This window comes from Seriola lalandi, unplaced genomic scaffold (assembly GCF_002814215.2).
Source record: "Seriola lalandi dorsalis isolate HSWRI2012SDOR001 ecotype SW California unplaced genomic scaffold, Sedor1 jcf7180002054519, whole genome shotgun sequence".
Taxonomy (NCBI): Eukaryota; Metazoa; Chordata; class Actinopteri; order Carangiformes; family Carangidae; genus Seriola; species Seriola lalandi.
Window position 1 is genome coordinate 2,007,502 of NW_019525072.1, and position 9,691 is coordinate 2,017,192.

The 9,691-nt window shown below is 41.4% G+C and overlaps 3 protein-coding genes across 3 annotated transcripts; 1 reads left to right on the top strand and 2 right to left on the bottom strand.

Annotated features, from left to right (window-relative positions):
- Positions 1-2,957: 2,957 nt before the first annotated feature.
- Positions 2,958-4,104, bottom strand: LOC111660624 (hemoglobin cathodic subunit beta-like). Its single transcript, XM_023413990.2, has 3 exons — positions 3,784-4,104; positions 3,235-3,457; positions 2,958-3,128 (listed from the first exon to the last, which is right to left on the bottom strand). The coding sequence occupies exons 1-3, from the start codon at positions 3,873-3,875 to the stop codon at positions 3,000-3,002; spliced, it is 444 nt and encodes a 147-aa protein (XP_023269758.1). The 5' UTR covers positions 3,876-4,104; the 3' UTR covers positions 2,958-2,999.
- Positions 4,105-5,394: 1,290 nt separating this feature from the next.
- LOC111660620 (hemoglobin subunit beta-B) lies at positions 5,395-6,388 on the bottom strand. Its single transcript, XM_023413984.2, has 3 exons — positions 6,229-6,388; positions 5,765-5,987; positions 5,395-5,649 (listed from the first exon to the last, which is right to left on the bottom strand). The coding sequence occupies exons 1-3, from the start codon at positions 6,318-6,320 to the stop codon at positions 5,518-5,520; spliced, it is 447 nt and encodes a 148-aa protein (XP_023269752.1). The 5' UTR covers positions 6,321-6,388; the 3' UTR covers positions 5,395-5,517.
- An 841-nt stretch (positions 6,389-7,229) lies between these two features.
- LOC111660627 (hemoglobin subunit alpha-B) lies at positions 7,230-8,259 on the top strand. Its single transcript, XM_023413992.2, has 3 exons — positions 7,230-7,388; positions 7,505-7,715; positions 8,011-8,259. Exons 1-3 carry the CDS (start codon positions 7,294-7,296, stop codon positions 8,137-8,139), a joined length of 435 nt encoding a protein of 144 aa, XP_023269760.1. The 5' UTR covers positions 7,230-7,293; the 3' UTR covers positions 8,140-8,259.
- The last annotated feature ends 1,432 nt before the right edge of the window (positions 8,260-9,691 follow it).

Genomic DNA, 9,691 nt, shown 5'->3' on the forward strand with positions numbered 1-9,691 from the left:
GGGGGGGGTAGAGTAACTGTTAGAGTAACTTTGCTGGTACAAACTGCAACATATTGGTGTGGGTGACATAGTATTGTATTTCACTGATCTTGTCAACTTGGATTAACTGGCTGTTTAATATATGTTACGTCATACGTCACTCTCTCTAAAACTTCCCTGAATTGCTGGGATGTTATGATTGACTCTGCTTTGTAATGTTAACCCTATTGGATGCACAGTATATAAGAGACTCATTAAAACCTGTTCCAAGTCCTGGTTCTGTTCACATTGGTAAAAAAAAAAAAAACGCACTGCAACTGCAACAGCTGATTCAGCTCAGCTGCCGTGGGCGGAGAATTGAGGGACAGGGGCGTGAAAACAATCGGCTGCGGTTCACATCTGGAGACACACATTCACACAGTCACACACACACACACACACACACACACACACACACACACCAGTGTGTTGCATGGACAGATGCGTCACTGCAGAGGTCTAATATGGACCCTCTCACCTTCACCAGGTAAAATATAAAATCCATTCAACCATTTACTAACGTCATAACTCTGGGTCAGCATTTTCATGAGATAGGCTATCCTCTCACAGGTGTGTAACTGAACCCACAAAATCTTTCACAATAGACCTTTTTCTTTTTTCATCTTTATGTGGTTCGTTAAAATGACTCACACCCTTATTTAACCTTTGCACTCCCAGTCGCACAGGTCCTCACGTGTTGATGTGCCAGAACAACAACACGTATTTAATAAGTTGTGTAAAAAAATATTATTGTGAGTGATTTTATTCTTTTCTACGTGAAACTGATATTGCATATGCAAATTATCACTTTTTGGTTGTCGTTAGATTTGCTCACTGTTGTTTTGACCAAAACCAAAACCCGTTCAAAATGTTCATAAATTGGCCCAATAGGGTGCTGGGTCCTTGTCCATAGATTTGGTCATGCATAACATGCAAAAAAATAAACATCATCCTCTTGCATTTAACGGTTTTCTATCAGACCCCTTCCTTTGATAAAAGACAGTCTGATTCTCTTCTGTATGACGCTAGTACTCTTGGCAGGAACCCAGTCAAGCCCCACGCACTGATTTGGATGTTGGTACGATATTTGAAAATTCAAAGCTTTGGCTCAGGACCCAGTATAACCGCCAAACTGATCAGCTGGTGCTACAACACAGAAGATAACATTATAGACTGTGACATTACAGAAAAATATTGTGAATTCTGAGGAGTTTAGGCAAATAATGCTGCCTGTTTTAGTAAAATGTGTATTTTTTGTGTGAGTGAATCACAATTCATTAACTTGTGGCAAACATTATTTGCATATTAGTGTTCAGTGTTAAACTCCATGGATCTCAAGAGTGAGCGCAGGCTGCTTGACCTAATATGATAGTGTTGGAGCGCCCTCTAGTGGATCTGCAAACGCCTGTCCGCCTTCCACCATCTTTGCAGTCCTACATGCTCCATCCTTTTTATGTAGGTATTGCAAGCAGTGTTGTGTTGTGGTGTTCCATTGTAAGGGTACATGATAATTCAGAGAAACAAAATCATCTCCAGGCTAACAGAGTGAATCATTACTGAGGATGAGAAGAGCGGAACACATGGAGGGATCAGCTGATCCTGCAGAGGCCGCAGTGAGCTGTCCGGGGAGCTGCCCTCCATGACCGTGCATGCATTCATACCCGCCGCTAGAGGGCAGCTCCAGCCCATCACTAAACCTGTTTAATCATCACTTATAGAAAAAGTGTTTCTTGTTGTAAACTCTGCTCATGTTCTTCTGTAGGAGACCAGTCTCCTCTGAGCCTTATCCTTTTCCCCAAGACAATAAAACTCTGAGCCTACCTTCTGTCTCCTGCCTCTTTACTGCGCCTGCACTTACAGTACATTCATATACATCCACATACCTGACACTGTTTGTGATGACTCATCTTTTCCATAAAAAATAATCAAAGTACAGTTTTGCCGTACCAACAATAATATATCACCAGTACAAGTTAAACAGCACAGTTAAATGTTATAAGTTCGCTAACTCTCTGGTGTGAGAGGAGAGCAATGCTGTATTTTGGTTGAGTACAATAAATCATATCATGGGACACACCTTGAAATGGATTTAACATCTCCCTTTTCACTTCAATTCACCCCTTCAAACAAGGATATGAATAAACATCATAGATTTATTTTTTACATCATCTGTTGTGATTCATTAAGTATTGACTGTCACTGTGTCAATTCTTTGAAGATATCTTTCATGAATTTAAAAAAGCAGTGTTCAACATAGGGAAGCACGACACTAGAGCTCCTTACTGGATATGATGGTTGTAATGAAGTCTTAAGCAGGACAAGCACCTAACTGACTGGAGGACTGAGGTGAAAAGTCTTCTGAGCAGACATCACTGTCTGCATGTTAAACTGAGGACAATGACTGTGTAGGGACAGCATGCATTACCTCAGAACATCCTGCTGTGAAATAACCCACCTGAGGTGAGGACCTCTTTTATCAACCATTATCTTCACCTGATGTGCCACTCAAGCTCCGACTGGTTTTTGTTGCAATTCTGTCTCATCTGAGTTCCTTGGTCAACCTGTAGGCCTCCTGGCATGGTGCAGGACTCTGTATGTACTGACAAAAATCGAAAAAAATACAAGTAACTGGTTATGAAAGATAAGCAACTAAACACTGTGTTCCTTCCTATGAAAGCAGATGTTGAATTGAATGAAGGTATATATACCATCACTAAAGTGTTGATACAGCTGATAAGTCATTCAGGAATATGCCATCAATTAATCAACATATGTAAAGTTGTGTTTTATATGCCACTGAGCCCATTTAGATTTGTTGTAGCTGTAGTCCTGCTGAGAACCTCTGGGGGACTCCAAACCCATATTGAAGAATAAGAACTATTGAAATGAGACCCTACATGATAGGCAACACAGGACACGAAGACAAACACACAGCAACACAGGGTTCAAACATGACTTTTATTTATTTTTGTCTCGCCTCTTCAGTCGTACTGACTGCTCATCGCCTCGACCACAGCAGATAGAAACTTCTGCCAGGTCGCTTGGGCCTGAGGGTCTAGCGCGCTCTTGAGTTTGCAGGCGATGGTGATGGTGATGCAGTCCGCCAACAGCTGCGGACAAAACGAACACACATATGATGAGTCGATGCTGTGCTGTTTGGATGTTTTTTTTTTTGTTTTGCTCTATGTGTGAGGACATGTAGCCCATATCGCCTACTCGGAAGGTATCCGGGTCCACTTGGAGCTTCTCGTAGTGCAGCCGGCTCAGAGCAGCGTATGCGCCTCTGATGTTGTCCATGTTTTTCACCGCTGTGTCCAGCTCCTTCAGCACCACTTTGCCGTGGGCTGCTACTTTGGCGTTATTCAAAACAGCAGTGGCATTGAAGATATCTCCAAACCTACCGAAATACCGCTCGGTCCAGGGGTAGACGATTAAAACTCTCAAAACATAAAACAAAATAACACGCGTTAAACTCTGAATATTATTTAACTAAGAGAGATTTGCCTCTTACAAACACAAATGAGGATATATGATGATTTTAGACTTTCGCAAAAAAGAACAAATCAACCAACTGGCAAATCAGAGGGTTCATTGTGAGAAAATCTTCTGAATTTAAACATTAAACAAACAGGATAATAAATCTTGCCATTTCAAAGTCAAACACACTTTGAAAAGAAAATTCATACAAGCCTTTTTCTTATCAGGCCCATAGGCGATAACAACATCTATAAGATGATATGAAATGTGACCAGTCACATCCTCTACCTTGCCAAAGCTTCTGGTCCAACCTCGTCGATATTAACTTTTCCCCAGACATCTTGGACCGTGCTGCGCTCCTTGTCTGTCCACTTGACCATGACGTCAGCGTATAGCCTGATCAATACATTGTACTGAGGAATGATCAGTTCTTCTGTTCGATAACCCCGCTGCGACAAGACAGCAGGGAGAAAGACGTGAGGGGGCTCCTGATTTCAGTGCACACACTACAGGATGATGATGATGATGATGGTTAACTGAGCAGCTGTCAGTATCAGCACCATGTCGCTGATACCTGCACCTGATCTAATGTGCAAAACACTAGCAGTGTCCTGGCAGTAAAAAAAAAAAAAAATTGGTTTTCACATTAACATAATATGTCAACTTTCCAATTTCCCTTGGCCCTGCTCTACCTACTGCCAGAGGCTGTTAAACTTAGATTATGGTAAGACTTCACTATCTGAACATCCAGGTTCCCCCACGCCCAAATAAATTATCTATGGCTCCAAACACTTAATATCAATAAAGTCGCCGTCATGCATCAGCTTTCTGTCCATGATAGACAGTCATGTCTTGTCCCCAAGTGACCTGATGTGGATAAATTTGTTTTTTAAACTACAGATATAAACGCAGGAAAAATGTTGCTTTCATGCACCTGCAATAAGTTAATTAATTTAATAAAATAAGGCTTCTGGAACAAAGCACAGCACAACCCTAGTTTCAATGGAGCACATCTTGGGAAAAGACTTGCATTTACATGAATTTATGACAAGCAGGATAAAAAAACAAAAATAGGCAGTGCAGACACTTTGTTTACAGTGAGCTCTAATGAAACGAAATTTAATATTCATTTCTTCACGTCAACCATTTTTTTTTGTCAGTACCACACATAATATTTTATACCGTTATCACCACATTAAGATGACCGCACCTGTTTGGACCAGCGAGCTGATGCCCAGGGTGCTTTCAAAGACGAAGAAATAAACCTGGCAGTTTAAAGTGGCAAAGTGTTTTTTTTCCCCTCCAGTATAAGGTCGTAATGTTATAATTCAGTTCAACACAAATCCATTTTTCATATCCAACACCACAAAACAGTGGGGAATCACCTGTTTTTCATTATAGCCATGGACTGATAGCTCACACAGAGACATACAGAATATCATTTCTGTTTTCATTGACGTTGGGGAAATTTTCCTCCAGTGAATTCATATAAATCTATGTATGGTAGTGAAACCCAACAAAACGACCATTTTGCAGTAAAATGAATTAAATCTTGATAAAATATTAATTTTATGTTTTTGCGAATGCTTACTCAGAGATGTGTTTGAGTTTGTATTGGTGGGTTTGGCTTCAGCTGCAGGTAACAACTGTGAAACTGCAGGAATAGACAAAATGTTCATTTACATTAAATAATATCATTGGGCTGTTATTATCTGGATTTTTAAACTTTTCATGCTGAAGATTGAAACCCATCATATAATTAAATGCTTTTAGGATGTTTTTATTTTGTAGAAATTCACATAAATTTTTGTAAGAGAAATTTGAATTGAGAGCCACGAAGTTTAAGCAAAGTGAAAACTTTTTAAAAACCTTTACAAATGATCACACAAAAAAAAAAGATGCAATTCATTTGAGTTTTATTCCATGTATTTGGCAACAGCTACAAGGCAGTATGTGAGACATTTTGGACACATTTGTAGAACTGCTGCACATTATTTGAGGGTGAACTGCGTCTCCGGAGCCTCAGTGGTACTGTCTGCCCAGGGCAGAGACGACCGCAGACAGGAACTTCTGCCAGGCCTCCTGGACATCAGCGGTGAAGACTTGTTTTCCAAACTTGGCAGCCACACACACGCTGATGCATTCAGCCAGAGCCTAAAATGAGGGAAACAATAGGATGATCACATTAAGGAGACTGTCTGTGGTAGTCTAGCAGAACAGCAACTGTTCATGTCGAAGGATCTAGGCAGAGTCAGAGGTGTTAACATACCCTGAAGTTATCAGGATCCACGTGGAGCTTCTCAGAGTGCATCCGGCTCAGCTTGGCGTAAGTGTTCTTGATGTCGTCCAAGTTCTTCACGGCATTTTCCAGCCCACCCATCACGGTCTTACCGTGCTGGGCCACCTTGGGGTTTCCGAGGATGGCGGCATTTGTGGACACGTTGCCAAATGTGGTGAAGTGTCTCTGAGTCCAGGGATACACAATCAGAAGCCTGAAATGACACGAATCATAAGGACTTATAAATAAAAGTTCCCGAAAGCGATAAGTGACCCACAATAACAACAAAGGTAGCCTGTACAAAGTTCCAAGAAAGTATCAATAATAATAATAATAATAATAATAATCAGCTCAATGAGATACAATGAGATCCCACTAAAAACATACATTAAAATAATAGTGCTATTAGAAAACATATATTTGTATCTGTGAATCGAAATGAACAGACAGGTCACCTGGTCAGAGCCTGGGGTCCAATTTCACCCACATCAATCTTTCCCCACAGGGAAGTGATGGCGGCGCGCTCAGCATCTGTCCAATCGACCATGGTGACGGTGTGAAAGTTTTGTCTGACAAAAGTAGTTTTCTGATCACAAGCCTTCTTATCTGAATACTAATGTGTGAAATTTCAATATTTATCCATTACTGAAGGCTCCGCCTCTCAACCCAGGGGCCATCTGATTGGACAAGTTGCATCCTCCAACGAATGGCGTTCACTCATTTAGGCTACGTCGAAAAAATTGGCAACGATCAGTGCCAGTCCAGAAAACAGACGTGTTTTTGGATTAAAATGATCCCATATGGTTTAGATAAGACTATCTATAAAAGCCTGTAAAGATATCACTGTTATTTTTCCAGTTTCCAGTTGCAAATATACAGCAGGCCTATGTAGACGAAGTTACCAGTTACAATCTAATGCATTAATTAGTCCAGCAATAAATTCTGCTTTCATGAAGGTTATAATGTTTTGAATCGTTTCAGAGAGACGTTCAGATCATTTTCGTAAAGTGCCATTTTCTGTTGCTGTTGACTGTATTGCATTACACAGAGCGGTGTGTTTACAGTCTACCCTCACTGTGATAACTGGGGTGGACAAAATAGCAGAAACACCTGTTGCTGTTTCCAAAACTTTGACTCGATACATTTTTTCTTGAGACATTATAGCTCTTTTATATTATGACTTTTCCCACAAAATGACACTTTATTCTCGCAATAGCGCCACTTTAATGAGGGAAAATGACAGCGGCTATAATGAGTGAGTTATCCAAAAGACACTCTCTAAAATTGCAGCAAATGACTGAGGTGGCAGTTGGGTGATATATGGGGAGTGGTAACTTTTATCAAATAAAACTGTCAATGAAAACTTCTAGGGGTTTCTTTTTCGGATGAAGGGTGTGGTTTGGATTTGATACATGGGCGTGGTACTATTTGGTTTGATATAAAGACATTAATCCACAATCCACATCAACAGCATTTTTTGATCCACATTTTTCTAAATACCTGACAACTGCAAAGGAGCTATGAGTCTCTCAGCGAAAGACAAAACCGTTGTGAAGAAGTTCTGGGATAAGATTGAGGGGAAGTCCGCCGAAATTGGTGGGGAAGCTCTGGGCAGGTAAGATCCATGTCATGAATGCTATAATATTAATGTGACGCTGCTGTAATGTATCCTACATAATCTCCATTGATCCGTTTTCTTATTCATTCATTCTCTCTGTTCAAATTCTTTAGGATGTTGGTTGCCTACCCGCAGACCAAGGCCTACTTTTCCCACTGGGGGTCCGACCTGAATCCTCAGCACCCAATGGTGAAGAAACATGGTGCAGTTATCATGGGGGGCATAGGCAAAGCCGTCAAAAACATTGATGATCTTGTCCGTGGTTTGAGCGCCCTCAGTGAGCTGCACGCCTTCAAGCTCCGGGTGGATCCCGCCAACTTTAAGGTGAGATCAGTACAGATGAGTGTCAGGAGGTCGTTGAAGTTGAGGATAATAATAATAATTATAATAATAATAATAAAAATAATAATAATACTAATAATAGTAATAATTGTATTCAGTCGTTCTTACCCCCAACTCTGTTTGAGTTGGATTCAAACGTTGATGCAACCTAAACCTTAAATATAACACCTACACACATATTTTCGTGTCTTTCTTGGTCAAAGAACACCCGGAATTTAGGCATGACTCCCAATCATGACTGACTTCAACTAATCTGTGTTTCTTTGCGCAACCGCAGATCCTGGCCCACAACGTCATCTTGGTTGCGGCCATGTACTTCCCCGCAGACTTCACTCCAGAAGTCCACGTCTCCGTTGACAAGTTCCTGCAGAGAGTGGCTTTGGCTCTGGCCGAGAGATACCGCTAAGCCCTGCAGCGACCCAGGAGCATCGACTGCCTCCAGGTGGCAGCTCATCCAACAGCGTCAACAACCCAACAACCTTGCCCATGTGTGGGGATTAGTTCAATAAAAATACAAACATTAAAATGTCCAAGTGTTGGTTTCTTTTTAGTCTTAGAAAAAAATCATTTTCTCATTTCCCTCGGTCCTTATGTCCAACCATGTAACCATGATGCTTCATGCAGCCTTATTTCATAAAGTCGATCCACTTAAAGCCACGACTGAAGCCTGGTAATCAACATATAGGCTATTATTAATAATGTTATGAAAAGTTATCATATACACACCTTTTATGACAAGAACAAAGCATGTAGGCCTATATTCCCGTTGTGGGGATAATAGACCATATTATCCCCATCACTGTATCCCGCATGGAGCCCACATCTGTGTATTTGTAAGCTATTTCAGTTTTGTTGGCGTCTGCTTGATGGCTCATTTCACACACACACACACACACACACACACACACACACACACACACACACACACACACACACACACACACACAGAAAATCCGCCAGGGGCCCCCAATTAACCCCCTTGTTTTTTACACAAATGTGTCCAGCAATATGCACCAAGACGAGCAACGCAAGGAGACAAGTCAACTCCCTTATTTCTGCTGATTCTTTGCTTTAGTGGTCAATATTCCCAAATAAACAACCTCAAACAAAGGTTGTTAGAGTGTGCCTGACTCGGGACTGCACTTTGCCCGGTTGGTAATCCGGTCCTGCACAGAAGTGCAGTTGTATCTTGAGTTTTGAGATGTCAGTCCACAGTGCAGAGTCTGGATGTATTAATGCTGCCACAGAGGGCTCACACACAATGGGATCATTAGTGGGTGAGAGACTGACTGAAGCGCCCTCTGCTGGTCAAACATGAAGTTGAGATCTCAAGTCTGTGTGTTGGAGGCGTATCTCTTGATTCTGAGGACGCTACAACAATATATTGATGAGAGTAAAACTATTCAAGTTCACGAACATTTCGAGTATTATTTCAAACTGCACCAATAAGAGCAAAAAAACAAAAACGACGTGAATTGTAGCTATTATATGCCTACTTACACTGGACAAAGAGAGGTAATTGTGCTGAACCACCACTAAAGCCCTGTTTCTATTTCTGTCTCGGAAACAATCTAGGTGGTGCAGATACTCTTATCATTGTTGCAAATCCACAACACAGCACTTGTCCGGCCCACCGCCCACCCATTAGCACGCCTCTGGGAGGGGAGCAGAGCTGCTTTAAAAGTTGCATCTGGGGCCGGTGAGCACAGGATCTTCTGACCCGCACAGGAAAAACTTGAACCGGCAAAATGGTTGAATGGACAGACTTCGAGCGCGCCACCATCCAGGAAATCTTCTCTAAGATGGACTATGATGACGTGGGCCCCGCTGCTCTCTCCAGGTGACACTTATTTCCTATTCTGCATGAATAATATTTAAGAAGTAACCTATTGTTAGTAACGTATGCACATGTTCATTTTCTCAGCGTATATTTCATCTCTTAATCTAACCCCGTGACA

Excerpts from the sequence above, each read along its gene's own strand:
- LOC111660624 (XM_023413990.2), bottom strand. The coding sequence starts at position 3,875 with ATGGTCAAGTGGACAGACAAGGAGCGCAGCACGGTCCAAGATGTCTGG. Across the intron at positions 3,458-3,783 it reads GGACCAGAAGCTTTGGCAAG|AGTTTTAATCGTCTACCCCT; the intron begins GTAGAGGATGTG and ends TTATGTTTTGAG. Across the intron at positions 3,129-3,234 it reads TGGACCCGGATACCTTCCGA|CTGTTGGCGGACTGCATCAC; the intron begins GTAGGCGATATG and ends TTTTGTCCGCAG.
- LOC111660620 (XM_023413984.2), bottom strand. The coding sequence starts at position 6,320 with ATGGTCGATTGGACAGATGCTGAGCGCGCCGCCATCACTTCCCTGTGG. Across the intron at positions 5,988-6,228 it reads GGACCCCAGGCTCTGACCAG|GCTTCTGATTGTGTATCCCT; the intron begins GTGACCTGTCTG and ends GTGTCATTTCAG. Across the intron at positions 5,650-5,764 it reads TGGATCCTGATAACTTCAGG|GCTCTGGCTGAATGCATCAG; the intron begins GTATGTTAACAC and ends CCCTCATTTTAG.
- LOC111660627 (XM_023413992.2), top strand. The coding sequence starts at position 7,294 with ATGAGTCTCTCAGCGAAAGACAAAACCGTTGTGAAGAAGTTCTGGGAT. Across the intron at positions 7,389-7,504 it reads GGTGGGGAAGCTCTGGGCAG|GATGTTGGTTGCCTACCCGC; the intron begins GTAAGATCCATG and ends CAAATTCTTTAG. Across the intron at positions 7,716-8,010 it reads TGGATCCCGCCAACTTTAAG|ATCCTGGCCCACAACGTCAT; the intron begins GTGAGATCAGTA and ends GCGCAACCGCAG.